Source organism: Salvelinus sp. IW2-2015, linkage group LG17 (assembly GCF_002910315.2).
Source record: "Salvelinus sp. IW2-2015 linkage group LG17, ASM291031v2, whole genome shotgun sequence".
NCBI classification, from domain to species: Eukaryota; Metazoa; Chordata; class Actinopteri; order Salmoniformes; family Salmonidae; genus Salvelinus; species Salvelinus sp. IW2-2015.
The window spans coordinates 24,104,629-24,130,886 of NC_036857.1; the positions used below are offsets into that span (position 1 = coordinate 24,104,629).

A 26,258-nucleotide genomic window follows, 5' to 3' on the forward strand; every position below is an offset into this window, starting at 1 on the left:
AGATTTTTCAGTCTCTCTGGCGCCTTAGCTTGACTGCAAACACCGTGTGCTGGACCTTGCCTTCTGGATGATAGCGGGGTAAACAGGCAGTGGCTCGGAGGGATTGATGTCCTTGCATGATCTTTTTGGCCTCCGTGACATCGGTGTGCCTGTAGGTGTTCCTGTGGAAGGCGGTTAGTTTTGCCCCAAACGGTAATGCGTTGGCATACTTGCCATGGTTGCAGTTGCCGTGTTCAGGCATGATACAGCCCAACAGGATGCTCTCAATTGTGGCATCTGGTAAATGTTTGCTGAGGTTTTAGGTGCCCCAAGACACAAAAAAAAATTCAGCCTCCTGAGCGTTGAAAGGATTCTGTTGAACTTCTTCACCCACTGTCTTGTGGGTTGGTCCATGTTCAGTTTGTTAGTGATGTGTACACCAAGGTAACTTGAAGCGTTCTACCTTCCCACTGCCGCGTCCCATCGATGTGAATAGGGGGCTGCACCCTCTGCTGTTTCCTTGAAGTGCCACAATCATCTCCTTTGTTATTGTTGACGTTGAGTGAGCAGGTTATTTTCCTGGCCCCACTTCTCCCAGAGCCCTCACCTCCTCGCCTGTAAAGGCTGTCTCTCATGTTGGTAATCAAGCCTACTACTGTTGTGTCATCTGCAAACTTGATGATCTGAGTTGGAGGCGTGCTTGACCACGCACTCATGGTGAACATGTAGTAACAGTAGCTTACTGTACGTCGTTCTGTCCACGACGGTCATTCTCCTTCTTTTTGTTGACATGAGTGAGAAGTCCCAAATAGATAAGTACAAAAGGCGGAAAAATAAAGAAATATAGGTTTTAGGTTTATAATGCTGTTTGTTCTTCACTGGTTGCCCTTTTCTTTGGTGGAAAAAACGGTGCACAAATCTTGCTGCTGTGATCTGCCACCATGTGGTATTTTACCCAATAGATATGGCCAGTTTATGCAAAAATTGGATTGTTTTCGGAATTCGTCCTTGTGGGTCTGGTGTTTTTAATCTGCAGGGAAATATGTGTCTCTGATATGGTCATACATTTGGCAGGATGTTAGGAAAGTTGCCAGCCTCAGTCCACCCAGGGGTTGTGGGGCAGTGTGCATCGCAAATTGTACTTCTCATTGAGCGCCTGCGTCTTGCCTACGCGGGACCTTTCTCAATAGCAAGGTCGATGCTCACTGAGGTCTGTAACATAGTCCAAAGATTTCCTTTATTTTGGGTCAGTCGCAGTATTCGAGGTATTCTGCCACTGCTGCACTCGCTGTTGTAGGGCCAAATAGCATTCCTAGTTTGGAGAGTCTTTTTGTAAATTCTTTATCCAATATGTCAAAGCCCAGGACCAGTTGCTAGGGGACTCTCTCTGAGTTCATCTCTCTGTAGGTGATGCCTTTGCTTATGGGGGGATGGGTTGGGGTGTGGGGAGGTGGGGAGTTGGGTCGCTTGGCGTGCGTGGTGTGTGGGGGGGGTGGTAGGGGGTGTGGGTTGTAAATTTAACGGCCTCTTTTCTGGATGATCATTAGTGGGTATCGGCCAATTCTGCTCTGCATGCATTATTTGGTATTTACGTTGCTACACAGAGGATATTTTTGCAGAGCCAGAATTCTGCAATGCATAGTTCTCAGATTTTGCGAAGTTCTGGCATTTTGCTGGGGAGGGAATGAGTGTGAAGGGTGGAGGGAATGAGTGTGAAGTGGGGAGGGAATGAGTGTGAAGGGGGGAGGGAATGAGTGTGATGGAAAAAGAAGCCCTCTCTCATCCCTCTTTCTCTCATTTTGGGCAGCATGGGCAGCTATTGTTGAGCCAGAACAAATCGATCTCCGACAAAGTGAAAGAGACTGAATGTACAAGCAAACATGGCTCCCTGTGGTGTTGCCATCGGTTGAATTGTTATTAGTTATGTTTAATACAATATCAATGTTGTGGACTATCAGCTTGTGGCAGTTGACGCGAGAGGACGGGAACATGTTGTCGCAGGACAGCGTGGCCCTCTCACCTGTGAGTCCGTTGACCATTGGAGACCGCTCTCTCTCCTCCTCGTCCTCCTCCTCGGGGGCTGCGCTGTCCTTCCTGTCCATCTTGCTGACGGAGGTGGTGCGTTTCCTCTGGACCTCGGTGTCAAACTCCTCATCAAACAGCACCTGATCTACCAGGTCAGGCTGCACCGGGCTGGGCTCCGCTGGGGGCTTGGGCGTCCCGTAGTAGTTGCCTGTAGGAGAACACACACAGCAGCGTCAACAGAAACAGTCTGTGGTAGCTTCCTGGTAGACGAGGTTAGATGATACTTCACTGCGGGGAAAAACGATTGTTTTTATTGTATTGATTAGACAACGAGAAGACAATTCAACTAAAAATACGGCGGGTGCAACCACACACACAACACAGTTTATACTCGGTATGTCAACACTCAAGGGGGAAATGGATTCCCAACTGAACATTGTGCAGTGTCTGACAAGAGTGTAGGCTCGCTCCCTCTCTTTCTGTCCCATTCTCTCCTTCACTATCTCTCTCTCGTCATATTTACTGCTGGGCTGGAGTGCTGGGCTGGAGTGTGCTCCCCAGAGCCCCGTGGCAGTGTCCTTTATCCAGGACAGACCCGAGCGAGGAGCTTCTTGGCGCTATTAGCTGTGTTTTATTGTCCTGTGTCGTGTGCTGTGGCGCCCGGGGCCAAAACAGCATGAATCCCTCTGTGGAGAGTAAAACTCTCCTGTGGGGGAATTGACCCAATTTCTTTACTTCTTCCAACTCTCTACTTCCAGCAAACCAGACAGAATAATATAAAGAAAGAGAGGAATGAGGGAAAAAAACAGCAAGTCAGGAAGCTATATAAATATTGATTCATTTTGCTGTTCCCTCAGCTCCCTGGGAAGCCAGTTCTCCAGTGGCGTTGACAGTAGAGTAGACCGCAACACTAAATCCTGTAGTTTAAAAGCACTGGAGTTTCTCAGGCTATCTGGGAGTGGTGAATTACAGCTGAACGTACCATAGAGAGGTATTACATGTGGAGAAACATCTCTCAACGCTCCAGCGGTCTATCAGCTGAGCTGACAGACATTTTAGTCAGCTTGCAGCACTGAGGGTTCGACTCATCTCATGGGAGTTAATGGGGAACATACCCAAATATCTAAGAGTAGGAGCACGCTCCATGTTTAATGACTATACTGTAGTGTTTGTTATGAAACATCCCTAGACCAGACCGCCACAGCCAAATTAAAGAGGTAATTATGCTAAATAATGGTCATTATTAAGTTATTAACAGACATTACTAACATTCATTGGGAACACAGGACCATTAGCATGGGGTTGGATGTCAAACCAAAACATCCACATTGTTTTTAGACAGAGACACTTGGCTCGCTCTTTAATTTATTCATAATTGGGAAGCCTAATTTGAATTAATTACACCCTGTATTAGCTTATTTAAAGAATGGGAGAGAAAGACTAGAGGGGGGTTTGTGAATTAAAACTCATTAGTTACCCTCTCAACTCTACACAACCCTATGGTTTTGCTGTACATAATGCAGTAAGTTTAATATCTCAATCAACTCATTTGTGTAGAGTAATGGCACAGCCGCTGCCGAGTAATACAATACACAACTTGACTATTTGTCGGTCTTAATCTGTCTATCTGTGACAGGGAGTAGAGGCTCTGAGAGGGGAGGCAGGAGTCATCTTACCGTCTGTGTGACTCACACCTTCTCTCCCTGTATCCCTCTTCTCTGCACTGTTCCATGACCCTGGAGATACATCCAACAGCCCCTAGTCTGAGCCCCTGCTGGCTACAGGTTTATTAGCTATCGGATGACAGACCAAACCCAGCGGCACGATGTTGAGAAACAAAGGGATCAACACACCTTTTCCTTAAACAGACACCCAACCGATCCATCCTGAAACATTCTCCCTCTATCCCTCTCTCCCCCATCTCCCTCATCTCCCTCTCTCCCACTGCCGACATGCAGCCGATCAATTTGCATTTGTCAAAAGACAGCTTCATTATGCCTCAGCACGGTGAGCACGATGAAGATGAAAGATAGGAGGCTTTCTTTAATCCAGACCTGTCACCACACAGCCCAGTCATCTCCCTCTCTCTCCTCCTACTTCCCATGCGCGCTCGCCCGCTCTCTCGCTCTCTCCATCCCTCCCCACCACTCTCTCTCCCCATCTCCCTCTCCCCTTGCCTCCCTCCATCTCTCAGGCCCAGTGGTGCGTGATTAATAGCTCATAAACACCGCTCTCCTAGTCTCTGATTAATGTGCATTAGTGAACACAGATAGGAAGAGAGGAAGGGGGAACAGGAAGAGAAGATGGGGGGAACAGGGGGGGGAATAGGAAGAGGAGGAAGAGGAATTGGAGCGAGGAAGGGGAATAGGGAGCGAGGAAGGGGGAATAGGGAGCGAGGAAGGGGGAATAGGGAGCGAGGAAGGGGAATAGAGATTTGTAACAGTATCACCATTAATCTTAAGGAATACGTGGGATGTACCAGGAGACGGTTGTGTGTGTGTGTGTAGTCGTGTGTGTGTGTGTGTGTGTGTGTGTGTGTGTGTGTGTGGAGAAGAGAGACGTGTTAACTAAGGTAGGTACTAGGCAGAGGGTGGGGACGGATAAAAACCCACAGTCTCTAGCTGTGTGAACATGAGCTCATAGCAAGACGGACCCATGAGCATAATGACGACAACAAGTGAACAGGGCAGGATACGGAGGCTGTTTCAAGCTGTTCTACGACTATTTTACATTTCAGCCATAGAACAGGGTTCTACGTGTACAACCAACCTCATAAACACTACTCAACAGCCCCAGACCTGCAGAGACTACATGCTAATTCCAGTCAGTCAGGTCAGCTTTCACATACACTATGCAGCTGGTAAAGCACTACTCTGTACAACTGGTGGGAGACATGACCTTTTAACCTTCCCTTTCGTTCCTTATCCATGACCAGGCTGTGTGGGTCCAGTCCCAGGCGGATCCAGGGCTGAAATATGCAGCAGGGCCCGGGCCATGGTACTCAGTGGTACTGTATTGTAGTGTGGAGAAGTCATGCCATCTGGATAGAATAGGCAGCAGCTGCCAGCGCATCACAACCCATGAGAACCTCTGTAGGACAGGAGTACAGAGTATAGGCAGCAGCCTCCAAAACAGGGATAGGAGTGCCAGTAAGGTCTGAGCTCTCATGCCTGTCCTCTCAGTTTCACTGTTCCTCTCGTGGCCTTGTGCGCTAAAAAGCGTTCCCGTTCTCCATCGGTCTCTGTGGTGAAAGCATAGCGGTAGCACACTAGGAGACAGAGATTATGCGCGCGCCGCTTATGGCTTTGCGATGGGAAGCGTCGAGTGTGTTAGGGATGCGGGAACTGGGGAAACCCCTCGTGTGGAGGTTTGGAACGCTGCCTCGAGAGTCTTATCCCTTCTCTCTCTGCTCTACCACTCGCCCTTTCCCCACCCCACTCTATTTATCCCTCCCCTTTCTTTCTTTCTTTCTTTCTTTCTTTTTCACTGTTGCTTACTCTGCCATTCTCTCTTGCCTCTCTCTGCCTCTGCCTAAATCAATCAATCAAGTTTATTTTATATAGCCCTTCGTACATCAGCTAATATCTCGAAGTGCTGTACAGAAACCCAGCCTAAAACCCCAAACAGCAAGCAATGCAGGTGTAGAAGCACGGTGGCTAGGAAAAACTCCCTAGAAAGGCCAAAACCTAGAGAGGAACCAGGCTATGAGGGGTGGCCAGTCCTCTTCTGGCTGTGCCGGGTGGAGATTATAACAGAACATGGCCAAGACGTTCAAAATGTTCTCTGCCTCTCTCTGCCTCTCTCTGCCTCTCTCTGCCTCTCTCTGCCTCTCTCTGCCTCTCTCTGCCTCTCTCTGCCTCTCAACTAGCCAGCCAAGGCTGTGCACACAGACACTCTTTAATCATGGAGGATGAGCCGTCTCTCTTTCTCCTGGTTAGTGCCCACTGTGCAGCCTTGCCAAGCAGCATTCCCAACCTTCACAGACTCGACGGCAGAGTGCCTGAGGCAGCCAGACAGAGCCAGACAGAGCCAGCTGCAGGCAGAGCCCATCTTGTGCTCCAGAGTTAAGACAGGCTCCCTTCCGCTGCTGGCACAGTGCAGGCAAAACTGACTGTCTCCACAGCCACCCTTGTCACCTCCACATTCCTCTGCTGTGAGGGCGAGACCGTGTGAATGGATGTCTCTGCTAGACTACAGCTGCACCCTGTAGTCCAGTAGAAACGTCTAGTAGAGGCACTACAGGTGCATGTGCTGAAGGACCAGAGCTGCTGCCTCTGATCAGTTCTTCCCCAAGTCCCCGCTATAGCGAATGCACTGCCACCATCTAGAACAGAACATGGCTGCATGTATGGATGAAGGGGATTACTGTAAACTGCACTGAGTGAGTCTGTATTATTCTGGACAATGTGTTTGTCTTTTTAGAGCCACAATGAAACAACCGAAAGTCCACCAACTTGATTGTGTATTCCGCAACTCTGACATTCCTTAGCATTGGAGCGTTTCCTAATCCTCCTCCCTAGGACTCTCCTCTGCCTGTGTGTGTCTCGCCACTGCAGCACCTTGACCCTTTCCTTCCCTCCTAAGTCCTGGCCCATTGCCCTGGCTGGTCTTATCTTCAGTAACGGTGCTTTACGGGAGCGCTTGAAATACCTATCAGAGCTGCCGTGTGATCTGCTGCTCTGTGCTCTCTACAATGCACCATCATCACTGGAAACAGCACCGCAATCCCTGGCACGACTCCTCGTTCAGAACCCCACTGAGTCAGACCCACAGCGTCAACAAACAAACCCGGACTTTCTTATCTCAGCATTTGTCGATCTTGGTTTTATTGCATCGTTGCTTTCTTTCTCTCCAATTATCTCTGTCTTTCTATAATCCATCGTTCATGTTGCCCTGGCTGGCCTGTGGCTGGCGTCCATATGGAGCGCTAGAGAGAGGAGGAAGCGAAGTTAAGAATCGCGGCGTATAGACTCACCTCCCCGATCTGGAGTCGAGGCACAACTCTCAAGTGCAAAGAGTACTACTCACGGCCTATCAGCCTCTCTGTGCCTCCCGAGAAATAACACAGGGCTAACCTTTATTGGCACTTTCCTCCCTGAGTTTGAGTCAGCTACCCTGCAGTTGAGCACCACCTGAACGAGAGGCAAAGAGAGAAACCGGTGTTGCCAGAGCAACAGGGAGAGCCCAGGCGGTAGGGAGAGAGGGTAGAGAGGCTAGGGTATTTCAAAGCGGAGCAGAGCAGAGTCCACCGGGGAACAGAACCAGGGGACTAAATAGAGAACATGAATGAGCAACAGGCTTGGGAGACAGCAGGCAGCGGCGGCTGGAGGAGGCGAAGGCTGCCTGAAGACTGGGCCAGATGAGAGCACTGCTGGGCGGAGTAATGGCCCATCATATATATATATTATATAAAATATGCAGTGTGCATCCACCCACCCACCCACCCACCCACCCACCCMCCCACACACACACAGACACACACACAGACACACAGACAGACAGACAGACAGACAGACAGACAGACAGAGAGAGAGAGAGAGAATGGTTATCATACAGCTAGAACCCTGGACCTAGTCTTTCCCTGATCAGCTCTACAGCTACAGATCATCAGGCCCTGCCTGGCTGTCCAAAGATCACAGAGATTAGTCCCAGTGACAGCCTGGGTTATGGGAACAGCCAACCATCCACACATACAACACCAGTCAATAGAGAATGCCAGGAGTGTGCAAAGCTGTCATCAAGGTAGAAGGTGGATACTTTGAAGAATCTCAAATATAAAATATATTTTGATTTGTTTAACACTTTTTTTGGTTACTACACGATTCCATATGTGTTTTTTCATAGTTTTGATGTCTTCACTATTATTCTACAATGTAGAAAATAGTCAAAATAAAGAAAAACCCTTGAATGAGTAGGTGTGTCCAGCCAAAGTAATGGCGCTGCCGGTAATAAACCAGGTTGTAAGTCACAGATTGACTCAAAGGGAGATCACTGACTAAAGTCACACATTTCCCCCTGTGAACAAAAACTCATTGTTATGAGCTGAGAGAGAAAGAGAGAGAGGAATGTACGTGTGTGTGTGTGTGTGTGTGTGTGTGTGTGTGTGCCTCAGTTGTCCAGAGGAGATTCCTCAGAGGTTAAAAGGCCCTACATTAATAACTAGCATCCTGAGCTGAAGCAGCCATATGAAGATCAGCTTACTATATGGCCTCACTGTGTGGATGTATAAATGTATCCTGCGTACTGGTGCAGTCTGGATACAACTGGCTATGAGGGTACAAGCCCCCAGGGTTGTGTCACAATGCTGACCGCTGGCTTCTTAGAAATCATCAACCTACTTTGAATCACAAGTGGGACAATGCTATTCTGCTCTTGAAAAAGCTAGCTACTTCATTTCACATTTACAATGGTATGAATGCTATCTTTATATTGAGTTTATCTGATGACCTGGATGATGGTGACAGCTCAGCAGATACTATACAAACAATGCATAAGTCATGTGGCTGCATCCTCAGGAAATTGTTATTACTGTGTAGGGTCCACTCCCCTCTCCATCTCCCCTCCACCCTCCACTAGACCAGTTGTTCCCAAACTGTGGGGTGAGGGGTCGACACCCCCAAAAAATATTTGTTTAAAGGAACTCAGTCCGGCTTTCAACTTACCCTACAAAGTTGTAATAGTAGAATCCACAAGGTGCATTTTTTAAATTGGGTTGTGCATCATCAGTTCCTCTTGTTATGTCAGTCATTGTATACATTAGAGAGCCATTTATAACTCGTCAGAAATGTCCAGATCAACTAGCCCATGTCAGCTAACGTTTTGTAGCTAGGTTTTGTAGCCCATACAATTTATTGTAAAGAGTGAGTCACACAAATATCACATGAATAAACATTAGACATGGCAAAATGAATAGAACTGCAAGAAAATTTGCTTCAAAACTACAAAAGTTTATCTGCACCCCATGAAAAAATGTGTAGAAGTGAATGTGGCCGTAGAAATAGACGTGGGGCGCGGGATGTTCCCCAATGCTGTAAGGGGGGCATGACTAAAACACTTCGGGAACTACTACCATAGACCACCTCCCCAAAAAAACATGCCTACCGTCATAGGTTCCACTCTCAAGCAGCAGGCCACTCTCCTCCAGCACGCGGAACTCCCCCACACTGATGAAGTTATAGTCAACCCCAGGAACCTCCCCCTCTCTGGGCTGTCGTGTGGTACCTGGAAAAAGACATCACAACAAACATAAAGTGAGTAAAACAGACCGTTTCCTGGGGCAGAGTCGTGATGCAGATCCAGATATGGATGAACAGGAGAGGGGTGGACACCATTTTCATCATGCACACAGGGATGTGAATTGTGTCCTCATATCCTGCAGGACGCCATGTCAGTATCGAGCACAGCTTACACCAAGGCGGGTTACTGAGAAACCAAGCTAATGCCAAATTAGCTTCCACACATTGAGCAAGTAACATTTACGGGTAAGGTAAGAGTAAAGTAATAAAACTATGGGAAGAGTGTAGATAACCTCTCTCCTCTCATAGTCCAAATGGAAGATGAACAGTGTTACAGTTGAAGTCGTCAGTTTACATACACTTAGGTTGGAGTCATTAAAACTCGTTTTTCAACCACTCCACAAATTTCTTGTTAACAAACAATAGCTTTGGCAAGTGGGTTAGGACATCTACTTTGTGCATTAACACAAGACATTTTTCCAACAATTGTTTACAGACAGATTATTTCACTTATAATTCACTGTATCACAATTTCAGTGGGTCAGAAGTTTACATACACTAAGTTGACTGTGCCTTTAAACAGCTTGGAAAATTCCAGAAAATTATGTCATGGCTCTAGAAGCTTCTGATAGGCTAATTGACATAATTTGAGTCAATTGGAGGTGTAACTGTGGATGTATTTCAAGGCCTACCTTCAAACTCAGTGCCTCTTTGCTTGACATTATGGGAAAATCAAAAGAAATCAGGCAAGACCTCAGAAAAAAAATTGTTGGCCTCCATAAGTCTGGTTCATCCTTGGGAACAATTTCCAAACGCCTGAAGGTACCACGTTCATCTGTACAAACAATAGTACGCAAGTATAAACACCATGGGACCACGCAGCTGTCATACCGCTCAGAAAGGAGACGCGTTCTGTCTCCTAGAGATGAAGGTACTTTCGTGCGGAAAGTGCAAATCAATCCCAGAACAACAACAAAGGATCTTGTGAAGACACTGGAGGAAACAGGTACAAAAGTATCTATATCCACAGTAAAATGAGTCCTATATTGACATAACCTGAAAGGCTGCTTAGCAAGGAAGAAGCCACGGCTCCAAAACCGCCATAGAAAAGCCAGATTACGGTTTGCAACTGCACATGGGGACAAAGATCGTACTTTTGGGAGAAATGTCCTCTGGTCTGATGAAACAAAAATAGAACTGTTTGGCTATAATGACCATCGTTATGTTTGGAGGAAAAAGGGGGAGGCTTGCAAGCCGAAGAAAACCATCCCAACCGTGAAGCACGGTTGTGGGGGTGCTTTGCTGAAGGAGGGACTGGTGCACTTCACAAAATAGATAGCATCATGAGGATGGAAAATTATGTGGTTTTATTGAAGCAACATCTCAAGACATCAGTCAGGAAGTTAAAGCTTGGTCGCAAATGGGTATTCCAAAAATGGACAATGACCCCAAGCATACTTCCAAAGTTGTGGCAAAATGGCTTAAGGACAACAAAGTCAAGGTATTGGAGTGGCCATCACAAAGCCCTGACCTCAATCCTATAGACAATTTTTGGGCAGAACTGAAAAAGCGTGTGAGAGCAAGGAGGGAAAAAAACCTGACTCAGTTACACCAGCTCTGTCAGGAGGAATGGGCCAAAATTCACCCAATTTATTGTGGGAAGCTTGTGGAAGGCTACCCGAAATGTTTGACCCAAGATAAGCAATTTAAAGGCAATGCTACCAAATACTAATTGAGTGTATGTAAACTTCTGACCCACTGAGAATGTGATGAAATAAATAAAAGCTGAAATAAATCATTCACTCTACTATTATTCTAACATTTCACATTATTAAAATAAAGTGGTGATCCTAACTGACCAAAGACAGGGAATTTTTACAAGGATTAAATGTCAGGAATTGTGAAAAACGGAGTTGAAATGTATTTGGCTAAGGTGTATGTAAACTTTCCTACTTCAACTGTATGTAGAAAACCCTCAGACCGTGTCACAGAGAAACAGAGTAGGTGACTGACCTGAGAGCTTGTTTAAACTGGATGATGGTTGGATGGTTGGTTAGCCAACTTAATGCCTGAGTTGGCTGAATAAACCCCTGAGGGCCTCTACACAGTCAGGCTTCAAAGCTACAGTGAGATATAGACGGATGGATAGATTCATGAATGGAATGTCCACTCCTGAGCCATGATGTACGAATAATAACTTCACTGATAATTCATATAAGAATTACAGTTACCACAGCTTGTCTCTTATTCTGTGTAGTTCTTCCTATCCTATGCCTGCTAGCAATAAATGACCCTCGGGATGAAAAAACTTTTTTTTGAAGGTGTTCTGAGGTCTGTTCATCTCCAGAGCTCAAAGGATGGTATTTCTCCTCAAGGTCCTTCTTTTCTGTTCAGCCAATAAGCGAAAAGCCACAGTTGAAAAATCTTACAGTTGAACATTGACCTTTCTCTTTTTGTTCCTTCTCTCTCTCCATCCTCCACTATTTTTCACCCTAAATCCCCTGAAATTCTTGTTTTTGATCTGGAAACTGCGGCACTATACATGGCAGTGTATACTAAGCCTGCAGTCATTAAATAATCCTGTGAACGGTAACTGTCTGTGTAGTGCAACTAACTCCAACAAGCTGGTCTATTTAACATGTTTTCCCCTTATTGAAGACATGTAGAAATATGTTGGAAATATTTTCCGCATCAGGAAAATCAGCTCAGATGTAATTGGGTGTTTACCTCACGTGAACTGCAATCTGACCGGCGCACCGATGGACTCTTAATACTATCCCTCCTGCTCTCCCGCCACCCTGTGGTAATGTTCCTCTGTTACTGCTGCTGTGAGAGCACTAACATCTGAAATGCTTTAAACCTGGTTATAAAGTAGACTATTGTATTCTGAGATTGAGGAGCAGACAGGGAACAAAGGCAGTAATATGAGAATCCTTGAACAGGGAAACATGGGAAAAACAGAATACTGTATTCTTGTTTGCACAGCCATTTGGACTTGCCTGTCTGCATGAGTGTCAAATAGGTCGTCCTTGTGATGTAAAGATCTGAAATGTGAGAGGGGACGCAACTAGAGTTGAATCAAGGAATCAATCAAGTCTTTTGAAGTAGAGGATAATCAAGGACAGGTCTTTTGATGTAGACAGCAGCGAAGACAGTTTGTGCTGGGTTCAGAGTAAATACTGTAGCAGCTATCTTTTATCTGAGTCTGAGGAGTCGATGTGGGAGTCAGAGGGAGGTGATGGAGCGGGAGAAGGAGGTGAGGGAGAGGGAGGTGAGGGAAGAGAAGGAGAGGGAGGTGAGGAAGGTGGAGAGGGAGGTGAAGGAGAGAGAGGTTATGGAGAGGCAGGCAAGGGTGGTGAAGGAAAGGGAGGTGAGGGAGAGAGGTGGTAAGCAAAAAGCTTTGGGAGAAGAAACAACACTTCAATTGACTTCCATTCTTTGTTCATGTTCTCAAAAAGTTCACCTTTGAAGAAATGAAACAATTGAACCAAAACAATACTGAACAGAGCAGCAACAAAACAAAAACATAATGAAAAGGTATTGGGTTGTTTGGGGTGGATGTAGTGAAAATGAATTGGCACTTTTCTCCATGAGGAAGTGTATTGTTGTGGAACAGGTGGGAGGTCCAGTCCAGACAGTGGAACACCATGGCAAAGGAGGTGGATAAATGAAGATGTACATTACCGGTCAAAACTTTTAGACCACCTACCCATTCAAGGGTTTTTCTTTATTTTTACTATTTTCTACATTGTAGAATAATAGTGAAGACATCACAACTACGAAATAACACATACTGAATCATGTAGTATGGGTGGCTACTTTGAAGAATCTCAAATATAAAATATTTTTTGATTTGTTTAACACTTTTTTGGTTACTATATGATTCCATATGTTTTATTTCATAGTTTTGATGTCTTCACTATTATTCAACAATGTAGAAAATCGTTTTTTTTTTAAAGAAGAAAAACCCTTGAATGAGTAGGTGTGTCCAGCCAAAGTAATGGAGCTGCCGGTAATAAACCAGGCTCTAAGTCACAGATTGACTCAAAGGGAGATCACTGACTAAAGTCACACAAAAACCTTGAATGAGCAGGTGTTCTAAAACCTTTGACCGGTAGTGTTTATATAGTTCACTCAGGCCATTTATCATAGAAAACAAATGTGTCTGTTTAACTGGGTGGCTCTCCCCAAAAAATGTGTCAGTTCTTGTCTGTTTAACTGGGTGGCTCTCCCAATTGAATGACTTCAATTGAAACAGGAAAAAAACTGAGTTGGGGTCTCCTTTCCCTTCCATCTCTGATTGTGACACGTACGCACGAACACCCGCAGATGCCAATTGTCGCAGGGGAAGAAAAAAAATTTGTGTATCAGTTTACACAGCGAAGCATCACCACCGTGAAACTCTGCCAGCTGCTTAAGCTTCTTACAGGGAGACCAGGAGAAACGTTAACACCTACCGCTGCAAAGCTGTTATACATAGTCACACAGACCTGGCCCTGTTGCAAGAAGGGCATATTTTGTTCAATCTGACAATATAGTCATGTGAAAGGGGAAAACCAGTAGCGGTCTGAAGATGGGTCTTGGAGGATACACCTAGAGATGTTTATTGACTTTTCTTTAAATCACACTATAGAGAAAGTAATACACAAAGTGATAAACATTGATATGCAATAAACATGTTAGGCCTACATAACTCAATGCTGTATAATGKCAATACTCCAGATTGGTACTGTGAGCCATAGGCCAGGATCAGCTAACTTTAGGTCAGTGACACGTCATACAATCCTGAGCAGGCAGTATGGGGCATATCACCCTGGATATGAGCAGAAGGAACATACAGATATTCCCTATTAAAGGCAGAGCCAGGATCTAATATGTAGTCTATTGTTTCCCAGGTAGAAAAAAAAGTTTAACGTAAGACCCTTAAATCTTGTCAAGAGCAATTCTTTAAATTGAATACAGGGGGCACTTTTTATTATATTTCTGTCATCCTTCTCTCTTTGTTATCTCCTAGTGAGCCTCTTAGAGCTTGCTGCGGTGCCTCTACGGATATTACTGCTTAGAGGAGAAGAGAGGGAGGCAGAGGGTTCAGCCGAGCTTCAAGGACCCCTGGCACTGACTCTCCTTCCTTMCTTTTCTTCCCTTCTTTCTTGGGAGCTTTAATGATGCCTCTGCCTGTGTGTTCAGGAGGGGACTGGAGAGAAGTCACGCTCCTCTCTCTGAGCTGCCATTTAGAGGGCTCTAATGAGGAGAGGCAGAGCGCAGCCAGGTGGCCATTCTGGCTCCCAGGGAGAGACTTAGACCATTCCTAATCCCTGGCTCTGTGTAAGGCCATAGTCACAGTCACACAGCACAGGCTAAGCAGCGGCTCCTTGCACTGTGGAAGGCCATTTACAGTCACACAAACAGCAGTGGCTAAGTAGCGGCTCCCTGCACYGTGGAAGGCCAATCACAGTCCCATAAACAGCAGTGACCAAGTGGGACAAATGCAGTGGTGGAAAATGTACTCAACTGCCATACTTGAGTAAAAGTAAAGATACCTTTATAGAAAATGACTCAAGTGAAATAGTACTTGACTGAAAATCTAAAAGAATCTGGTTGTTTATATACTTAAGTACAGTGGTGGAAAAAGTACTAAATTGTCATTCTTGAGTAAAAGTAAAAAGTGAAAGTAAATGCTATGCATCAAATTCCTTATATTAAGCAAATCAGACGGCACAATTTTCTTGTTTTTGTAAATCTACGGAAAGACAGAGGCAAACTCCAACACTCAGACTACATTGACAAATGCAGGCAGAAATTTGTCCGGTATATGACATAGCACTGTGATAAAGTCACTCGCTACACTGGAAGTTAATAGGAATAAGACTTTTAAATCGCGAAAGAGTCTRTCATACATGTCAGATTTCACTACTGGCCGATGTCATAACTCGGGAGGAGTTCTTCTCTCAAATGAGCCATTGATCATATTTTTGCAATATTCCTACCTCGAAAAGCTTGTAATTTAACRGAGGGTCTAGCACATTTTTCCTATTTGTCTGCCTCTTTAGTCCAGGGTGCATTACATGGTGCCATTACCAGAGATATTATAGAAAGTGCCCAATAGACTCCCAATCAATCCTTTCAAGGAGCGCGCTCCTTGTCCCAGAATCGCCCAGAATACACAGCATGGCCCATTGACGTAGCATGGGCAACGGTTCCCATCTCCTCAAATGTATATCTGCCATTGTGAATGTCAGACTCCACTCTGAGGTACATAGATCTTCAGGTTGAACATGGTGAATATACTGGTGAAATTGATAGTGCTATTTGTTTAGGCGATTTTACAGCTAACTAGCTACTTTAAATGCTGATGTTGTCTTACGGTATTACCTTGTGTAGCCACGTTTGCCAGCCAGTCCGCCCATAGAGAGAGCATTCCATTGTGGAATTTGTAGTCAACTCGAGCTGCAGATTTCCACAACGATTTTCCAAGCTGCTACCAACCTTATTATAAACGCCAAAATGAAACATTTGTTCATAAAAAAATATTGTTCTCAGTGTTATTTAAATACTGTAAATTAAAGGAATGAGTGGTTTTGGGTGGATTTTTCCTTTAAATACACCACTGGACATATGTTGACCTACTGCAGCTGAACCACAGTGGTGTTTATGATGACCACACCATCATAACATAACCCCTATCACGGATGAGGAGCAGGCATAAACTAACAGCCATGCACTAGAGACTAGGCTTAGACTAGGGTCACTGCTTGAAATGCTACAGTGTATTACTGTACAGACATACTGTAAATTAATATCTAAACGAGCTGCCCTAGCCCTGTTGTACTTACATCGAGTTATGACCAATGTGCCTTACAAAAAAAAAAGTGAGGCATTGAGCAAATTTCAGGTCTGCTGAGCGCAAACTTTAACCTTGAAAACTTCTGTGTATCTTCCAGCGCGTCTTTACTGTGAACACTGAGGCTGTACCCACTTCACCGTTTTAACAGTGGTCAAGTAGGCTACTGTGGCTTTTTGATCATAATGTAGGCCGACCAGAGTGGCCTACCATCAAAATCAATTGGGAAAAAGCATCCCATAACATTTTAACACGGAAATAGCTGTTCGTTCAGCCTACAGTAGCAGCCAATGTGTGGTGTTCAATGACATAATGTACATTCCATGAGACTTTTGAAAAAAACAGGGCTTGACATTAACCTGTTTATCCACTTGTCCTTCAGACAAGGAAGTGACTGAAAATGTTGCTTTGTTTGATGGAAGAAACCACTTTACAAAATAAAATATACTATTATTCCTATACTATTATTACAGAGAACCTGACAAACGATGCTACCCTCTGCCTGTCTCAAAATACATCATTGCCCCTTTAAGACAAAAAAAGCTCTTTACCTGACTCGTTTTTCAAAGATGCACAAGTTTGTAATCTCGTAGGAAGCAAGCACTCCCCCATTGCTGACTACAAATGATCTATAACTGGGCTAACAACTCACTAACTTGCAAAGGATATGAACAAAACGTCCACGAGTGGCTACATGCAGCTCTCGCTTTTATCTCAAAACAAGCACATCTACTCACGACCACAGCTGTAAACACAGTTCAGTTCAAAGTAAATGGCACAGATCCAATATATGGCAATGGTGTATTTGCATATAGACCTACAGCAGCTCTGATTGGTTATGCTGCATCAGTCCGTGTAGAGTATGGGCTGAGTCATCGGCAATAGAATCCTACCCCGATGCGTTTTGCCTACAACACAATCTACTGCATACAATCTACTGTCTGGTTTTGATCCGGTGTGCTGCATTGAAAGTGGCTAATATTGCGTTGATTCGATCAATTCGAACAATTGCCACAGTAAAAGGGAAACATTAATAGGTTTAACTACAAGGGAAAACTCTAGGAAGTTGAGTGACGTTCAATCTCGTGCTTCTGTGGTTGGCCTGATAGGTCTTCTGCGCTCTGTGCGCAGTCCCGGGGAGATGCTCGGCAGTCCCGGGGAGATGCTCGGCAGTCTCGGGTTACTTAGAGGGAACATTGGTTATTACTTTTTTTATTTGATTTTTCATAAAACACTATTTAACATAAATGTCTGAAGTCGTCTATGTAACCATTCATTAATTACATATTGAGAACATTAACAATGCATTGACTCATGAAACTGACAGGCTAAACAGATATACTCTATTGTCTAGTGAAAAAGCAATTTATTTCGTTGCCTGTTATTCCCAATTATCAGCATTATACGACGCCATTCAGGAAACTATGCACGGCTCTCCCTCATAACAAAGTCACAAATTAGATTTTTTTATTTTTTTATATACGCACATTAAAACCTTGACTCACAAAGATTATATAAATTAGTCCCATGACGTTCATGAATGGCGAAATGGGGAGTAATTGCCATCTAATTCGTCAGAGTAGCGTAGAGAAATCTGCACTTGGCACTTTGAATCCGGCCAATTGGCCCTTTCGTCCTTTAAAAACCACTAGGGTATAAAAATTAAAAGCTTTTACACACCACCTATTCATCCCTGTGATTTAAAGGAATCAGAGACACTGTTATGAGAGTTCAAGTGCAGTCATCCAAAGTGGGTGGATGAAGCATAGAGTTGGTAGCACTCTTTAGCACCGTAGAAGAAGAAATGAATAGGAAATATAAATGAATTAAACATAAAATAAATGCATATAATATTCTGGACATTAACTTCCAAGGTCTACATTTTAGTATTTGAAAACGGAGAGCGATATCTCCTCACTCATCTATCAAATAGTGGGTTGTGTGTGTGTGATGTTGATGGCTTTTATAGTGAAGGTTTGACGGATGCTTTGTAGACCTCAGTGATGGCTGAGAATGCCCCCAGTTCCAGAGAGGAGAGGAATCCATGATTATACACACAGAACCATGATAAGTGAAAAGGAAAGGAGGCCAGAGAGATGGGACGGTGGAAGGGAAGGAATGTGATTGAGTAGTCAATCTACCTCTCATCACTCTCTTCCTTATTCCACCGGGGCAGATACCGTGGAGGGGTCTGATGAATGCCAAGCACTGTGTGCTCATGGGAGAAGGACCGTGGCCTTCAGCGAACAGCAAACTGCTCCGCTGTTTATTGGGCAGCTGCCATATGGGGCATTTATATGTGACGGCAGGGCCAAATATAATCACTTGATGGGATTGTGGTAAGTTTATGGGACTGTGGGAGAGCATGTTCAGCTGTAAATAAAAACAGACCAAGAAACTAGCTGGCTAGTGAGGTGCTAGTGGCCACCAGTGACGTCACCTGTCTTGAGATCTAAAGGTGACCTAGTCACATGGAATAGCTGTAATGAGCAGGGACATGTGGAGTAGACAGTGACCTCAGAGGAGAACAGAGACACATGGGGAGCCCGGGACATTACTACTCACAGGGAATGGTGCGCAGGTACAGGTTGTCCCTGATCACCTGCTGGAGCTTGTGGTCCAACGAACCTTTCTGGAACTGCAGGCTGAGGTAGTGACGCAGGTCTGTATTCAGCACCTTGCCTGTGAAGAGGAGGACAACACATCTGGGTCAGTACAGTACACACACAATGTTCATTTACACTCCCCTCGAACATTCCTAAACAGTCGGGACCTCGAAATGCATTACCACCAGTGTGTAGACGAGAACCACCTATGATCACTTTCAAAAACTCTTCTCAACTGAGAACACTTCATTTACATTATTTAGCAGACGCTCTTATCCAAAGCGACTTACAGCAGCAATTAGGCTCAAGTGCCATGCTCAAGGGCACGTCGACACTATTTTCACCTAGTCGGTTTGGGGATTTGAACTGGCGACCTTTCGGTTACTGACCCAACGCTCTTAACCGCTAGGCTACCTGCTATACCAGTGTGTCGACGAAAACCATCTATCATCTCTTTCAAAACCACTTGTCAACTCTCTGACAGGTGCCCGTAATAGAAAGCATGCCCCCAGCGAGAGTACGTGAAGGAGGACAGTTTTGAAACTTCAAAGATGTGGCTGTGTGACAGCATTGTTGTGCATGGGAGCGAGGGAGACAGAGCAGAGGCCTATAGGCTGCGTTGGTAGAGAAACTGTCATGTCAGACAGATTAAATATTAATTGCCTTGAATCACCAAGTATCCAGATGCATACATGAGTAAGAAAACAACACAATGGCTGGCACTGTCGCTGCCTCGGAGTTTCTGACTGAGGAGCAACAGAAGTTCAGGCGGAGTTCGAGGAAGTGTGGGGGCTGTGCAGTCATCCTGAAGGAGGGAATTTCAGGCATTTCCCTCGGAGCAAGAGGAGGAGGGAGCGAGACAAAGAATAGATCGAGAGCCAACATTCCCCTGTTGTCTGAACAGGATCCCTCTCTGAGCAGTTCAGTCTCCAGCTGTTTCGAGGCTGGTTCGCGTGTCCCCTCAGGGTGGAGAGGATGTGTTTTGAGAGAACGCCAGTTAGTGTTGTTAGCGTCGATACCCATTGTTTCTCTCCCTGAGCACAAAGGCAGCCGCCACTGACTGCAGGGTACGTGCTTTTGTTTGGTTCAACCCAGATGAACGAAAGCCCAGTAAATGTAACAGGCTGAATAAATCACTGTGGGTACTCCCCAGAAACTCGTATAGTGTAAATTAAAGGAGCACAGAACAATGCATTTATTTAAAAGCAGGGAAAATATCTGCAAACTGAATCTGGTGAGAATAACATATTTGAAATGTTTAAGCAGCCCAGCCTACGCACGGTTTTAAATATTAATCTTTAATACCATCAATTTCTATCATCACGCGGTGTGTATGCCTAGAGGAACAGGCCCGACTGACGTTGGCTGGCTCAGTAGTTTACAGGCAGCGAGCGGTGTTGTGGTGAGTTTTCCCCACCTTATTCACAAATAAATTGAATCAAAACAAGTCGCAGCTTTTCCTGCACTCTGATTCGTCCCCCATGGTGTTGAAAGGGACTGCCCACTGAGTTGGCAGATTAGCTGCGTTCCATTGGTTGGCTCAGATGAATACTAATACATTATTTTCCCAACTGTCCCCAAGAGGCCCATAGTATAGTATATATAGATTTGATTACTAAAAACATTTAGAGTGCATTTTCTGTGCTTCATTCAGCACCGCCATTCCCTGTGAAATGTGAGGATCTACAGAAAGCTAGTAAGAGACTTGCATAATCTTTCATACAGGCCTAGTCAATATCATGTGACAAAAAGTCAATGCCTTAATTGCCTTGTAATGCACTAGGACATTTGTAATACACTGCAACAGGGGAGCGTGTGTCAAACGTAAACAGTTTGAGTATTGAGTATGAATGACACACTACATGACCAAATGTATGTGGGCACCTGCTTGTCGAACAACTTATTCCAAAATCATGGTCATTAATATAGAGTTGGTCTCCCCTTTGCTGCTATAACAGCCTCCACTCTTCTGGGAAGGCTTTCCACTGGATGTTAGAACATTGCTGCGGGGACTTGCTTCCATTCAGCCACAAGAGCATTAGTGAGGTCGGGCACTGATGTTGGGCGAGTAGGTCTGGCTCCCGCTCGGCGTTCCAATTCATTCAAAGATGTTCGTTGGGGTTGAGGTCAGGGCTCTGTGCAGGCCAGTCAAGTTCTTCCACACCGATCATGACAAACCATTTCTGTATGGACCTCGCTTTGTGCACGGGGGCATTGTCATGCTGAAAGAGGAAAGGGTATTTGGAACCACAGAATCGTCTAGAAAGTCTTTGTATGCTGTAGCGTTCCCTTCACTGCAACTAAGGGGCCTAGCCCGAAACATGAAAAACAGCCCCAGGCCATTATTCCTGCTCCACCAAACTTTACAGTTGGCACTATGGGAGCGTTCTCCTGGCATCCGCCAAACCCAGATTTGTCCGTTGGACTGCCAGATGGTGAAGTGTGATTCATCACTCCATAGAACTCGTTTCCCCTGCTCCAGAGTCCAAATACGGCGAGCTGTACACCACTCCAGCAGACGCTTGGCATTACGCATGGAGCTCCCAACTAACTGTTCTTATGCTGACGTTGCTTCCAGAGGCAGTTTGGAACTCTGTAATGAGTGTTGCAAACGAGGAGAGAGGATTTTTACATGCTACGGGCTTCAGCACTCGATGGTCCCGTTCTGTGAGTTTGTGATGCCTACCACTTCGCGACTGAACCGTTGTTGCTCCTAAACGGTTCCACTTCACAATAACAGCACTTGTGGAAAGGTGGCATCCTATGATGGTGCCATGTTGAAAGTCACGGAGCTCTTCAGTAAGGCCATTCTACTGCCAATGTTTGTCTATGGAGATTGCATGGCGGTGTGCTTGATTTTATACACCTGTCAGCAACGGCTGTGGCTGAAATAGCCTAATTCACTAATTTGAAGGGTTGTCCACATACTTTTGTATATATAGTGTATTTTCTTAGTACGAATGGTATTTTACTCAAGTGTAAGCAGTCTAGCTACAATACTGTATGGCTGAGGCAGCGAGGGCCAACATAAACATGTCTCTTTACAAATTGTGTAAGTCTATAGACATTATAATATCACAATTAATACGACGAATTTAGTTCGGGGAAACAAAAGCAACCACCCTCACTGAGCACTAGAGCTGAAGAACGCACACTCTACCTTTTGTAGCCTGGCTGTCAAGTAGTGTCAGCCTGCTCAGTCATATCTCTGGAGAACGTGCGCACACACATACTGTACAGCCTCGAGACAGCTAGCGCATCACTGGACAGCCAGGCTGCTACGGAACACAATGGGCTCCTTTGTGCGTCGTCGTCTGGGCATTAGAGTAGTGTGTGTACGTGTGGGGGGAGTTGGGGAATCATTAAAAACAGAGGGAGAAAGAGAGAGAAGAATGATGATGATGCAAATAGCACATGGGATGGGAACCCACCACTACCCTCCCATCCTCACTTCCATTCTCTCTCTCTTTATCTCTCCCTCTTCTCTCTCTTTCCCCCCTAGTCATGGAGTCTCATCAGCCCAGCCAAGCCCATTCCACAGGACTCCTCACTCTCAAAACAATCTGTGAGATAACTTCCTGAAAAGCAATCAACCTCCCATCTCCTCTTTCACTTCCCTATCCCTCATTTGTCTTCTTTTCTCACTACACTGGTACCTGCTTCCTAACGTAATCCGTCTACCCGTCTCTCCTCCTCCCTCCTCTACCTCCCCATCTCCCTCTCCTCTCGCCACCTCCTCCCCTCTCCGCCGCCGCCTCCTCCTCCTCCTCCTCCTCCTCCTCGTCCTCCGCCACCGCCTCCTCCATTCCCTCCCTCCCTCCCTCAGTCTCGCCACCTCTCTCCTTCCCTCCCTCCCTCCGTCCGTCTCGCCGCCTCTCTCCCTCCCTCCCTCCCTCCGTTCGTCTCGCCGCCTCCTACTCGTCCTCCGCCACCTCCCCTCCCTTCCCTCACGCTCCGTCCGTCTCGCCGCCTCTCACGCTCCGTCCGTCTCGCCGCCTCTCTCCCTCCCGCCGCCTCTCTCCCTCCCTCCCTCCCTATGTCCGTCTCACCGCCTCTCTCCCGCTGTCTCTCTCCCTCCCTCTCGCCGCCTCGCTCCCCCTCTCTCCAAGGGCTTCATTGGCATGGGAAACATATGTTAACATTGCCAAAGCAAGCGAAGTAGATAATAAACAAAAGTGAAAAACAATTACACTCACAGAAGTTCCAAAAGAACAAAGACATTTCAAATGTCGTATTATGTCTATATACAGTTGTCAGAGGGAGAGGCAGTGCTGCCACGAAAGAGTCTTTAATGAGGTCATTCCATGTTAGTGGCCCAGCCCAGCTGCCATCTAATTAGCACGTCATTAAGACCCATTGGCATTCCAGGGTCACGGAATGGATGCACACTCTCTCCTCTCTGTGTGACACAGGTAGCTTTAACAGGTCTCCTTCCTAAAACCCTATCAATGTCCCCACATCCCCCAGAACAAATGACGCCATACTTTTACTTTTGATACTTAAGTATAATTTAAAACCACACACTGACCTTCACTCAAGTAGTATTTTACTGGGTGACTTTCACTTTTACTTGAGTCCTTTTCTATTAAGGTATCTTTACTTTTACTCAAGTATCAAAATTGGGTACTTTTTCCACCTTCGTTACAGGGTACAGTTAAAATCTTAAGCTCCGAGCTCCAACCATGCAGGTCAATGTGAAAGAAGAACAATACACGTAATAACAAAGAGTAGAAATACACTGAACAAAAATATAAACGCATCATGCAACAATTTCAAAGAGTAAGAGTTCATATAAGGAAATCAGTCAATTAAAATATATTCATTCGGTCCTAATCTATGGATTTCACATGACTGTGAATACAGATATGCATCTGTTGGTCACAGAAGCCATAAAAAAAAGTGGATCAGAAAACCAGTCAGTATCTGGTGTGACCACCATTTGCCTCATGCAGCGCGGCACATCTCCTTCGCATAGAGTTGATAAGTCTGTTGATTGTGGCCTGTGGAATGTTGTCCCACTCCTCTTCAATGGCTGTGTGAAGTTGCTGGATATTGGCGGTAACTGGAACACGCTGTCGTACACGTCGATCCAAAGCATCCCAAACATGATCAACAGGTGACATGTCTGGTGAGTATGCAGGCCATGGGAGAACTGGGACATTTTCAGCTTCCAGGAATTGTGTACAGATCATTGCGACATGGGGCCGTGAATTATCATGCTGAAACATGAGGTGATGGAGGCGGATGAATGGCACAACAGTGGGCCTCAGGATCTCATCACAGTATCTGTACATTCAAAGTGCCATTGATAAAATGCAAGTGTGTTCATTCCCTGTAGCTTATGCCTGCCCACACCATAACCCCACCACCACCACGGGGTACTATACAACGCTGACATCAGCAAACCCCTCGCCCACCCAACGCCATACAAGAGGTCTGCTTTGACGTATGTTAAAATCATTGTCATGTGCCAACAATGTAAAAATAACAAATTAAAATATTGCAGCCTGCAGGTAGAAAAATGTCCTGATAAAAATAAATATCCTATAAATTATACTGGCTATGCATGGCCTGTCTACAACCAACTTGAAACATTGTATCAACTATTAACTTGGGCCTGGCCTGTAGCTCCTTGCAACATTGTATAAAATATTTTGCACACTCAGAGTTTCCTACAACAGTGAGCTCGGCAGACACAGCTGTAGGCTATTTGCACAAGGTATAAGACGTAATCAGGTAGGCCTATTTTATTTCCACTGGATCAGAGAATTAGTTATCGAAAGGGAGAGAGCTGGAAAGATGTTTAAAATACATTGAGGAACTATTGTCATTCTTAATGGATGTAAAAACAGACTTTTTTTATTGCTGTTTGAGGTGAAGAAAACATTCCTTTGAGAAGCTCCACAGCTCATAAGTGGTGAAAATACTAATCACATCCCAAAACGGGCACATTTATAGGTCTACATTTGCGAGCAAGCCAGGTAGCCTATAGGCCTACTTCTATGCGTAATCAGGTGTGCGTTCTTACTCAACATAGAGAGGAGCGCTCCAAACAAAAGACAAGGACTAAATTGAAAAAAAAATGTAAATGAAATGAAATAAACCAAAACTGTTTTTAATGAACATTTTATTTTAACAAGTCAGTTAAGAACATGTTCTTATTTACAATGACGGCCTACCACAGCCAAACCTGGACGACGCTTGGCCAATTGTGTGCCTCCCAATCACGGCCTGTTGTGATACAGCCTGGAAACAAACCAGGGTCTGTAGTGACGCCCCTAGCACTGAGATGCAGTGCCTTAGACCACTGCGGCACTCGGGAGCCCCTACTTTTACAAGAGTAGCATAGGTTGTGCACTCTGAAAAAGTGTCCACCCTGACAATGAGAACGGTAAAAGACTGGAATAATATATTGAATGCATTAACAGGCATTACCGTAACCAAACAAACATTTTAGATTAGAAATGATATCAATTAGCTACTGGTGATGTACAGTGCCTTCGGAAAGTATTCAGACCCCTTTCCTTTTTCCAGTGGCAGGGACTGGGAGACTAGTCAGGATCAAGGGAAAGATGAGCAGAGCAAAGTAGAGAGAGATCCATGATGAAAACCTGCTCCAGAACGCTCAGGACAAGAGGGGGACAGGGGGATCAGGTAAGCTGACTAGCGGTGGCTATTCAGAAGCCTGACGGTTTGGGGGGGTAGAAGCTCTTGGCCAGTCTTCCAGTTTTTGCCATGATCCGCCTGTACTGTAGTGCTGGAAGCGGGGAGTCTGCGATCCCTGATGATCTTCTTGGCCTTCCTGCAACACCTGATGTTGTAGGTGTCCTGGAGGGCAGGCAGTGTGCACCCAGTGGTGCGTTCGACTGAGTGTACCGCCGTCTGTAGAGCCTTGCTATCCGCGGCGGTGGAGTGGGCGTACCGCTCTGTGACGCAGCTCAACAGTACGCTCTAAATGGCGCTCCTAGAACACGGAGGGCCCTCTGGGACAAGCCATATTTCTTCAGCATCCTGAGGTTGAAGAGTCGCTGTCGTGCCTTCTTCACCACAATGTCTGTGTGGTTTGACCACTTCAACATTCGATAGAGACATTACAGGATGGTCGTATACTGTACAACAGAGTCAAATATGAAATAGCACCCCCCCAATCACCATCCTCTCCTCCCATTAGGTTAGCTGGGCTCCTTTAGAGTTCCAATTAAAGGCTTGCCCTCTCAACGAAAGGTCACTGTGCACAGGGCAGAGAGTAGATCGCTGTAGATTCATCTCATGGAGCAGAGCTGGCTCAAGCCAATGACCAAGGTCCTGTGGGAAACACAGATCGAGCATGAACTAGTCCATAGGGAGGGATATTCTTCTGAGATGAGCATACTCTACAAAACTGGATCAGATATCCCTCTAGCTAGTTATTTCACAACACGGTCACTGATACAGACCGCCGAGCGTACAGTGTGATGGTGCCAACTGGGGAAAATACCGTCATGGACTCATGGCCATGAGTCATACACAGCACAGTGAGAGATGAAGGAAATGGCCTGGCTTCAAGGCGTGCAGTGATGAACCTTGGTCTTT

General features: G+C 45.5%; 1 protein-coding gene across 2 annotated transcripts in view; it reads right to left on the reverse strand.

Annotated features, from left to right (window-relative positions):
- magi3a (membrane associated guanylate kinase, WW and PDZ domain containing 3a) overlaps positions 1–26,258 on the reverse strand; it is a 212,615-nt gene that overhangs the window by 48,289 nt on the left and 138,068 nt on the right. For both annotated transcript variants that reach the window (XM_024005213.2, XM_024005214.1), the window contains exons 2-4: positions 18,646–18,762; positions 9,106–9,225; positions 2,000–2,212 (exon numbers count right to left, since the gene is read on the reverse strand). In XM_024005213.2, the coding sequence (XP_023860981.1) occupies positions 2,000–2,212; positions 9,106–9,225; positions 18,646–18,762 (450 nt within the window). The remainder of the gene's footprint in view (positions 1–1,999; positions 2,213–9,105; positions 9,226–18,645; positions 18,763–26,258) is intronic.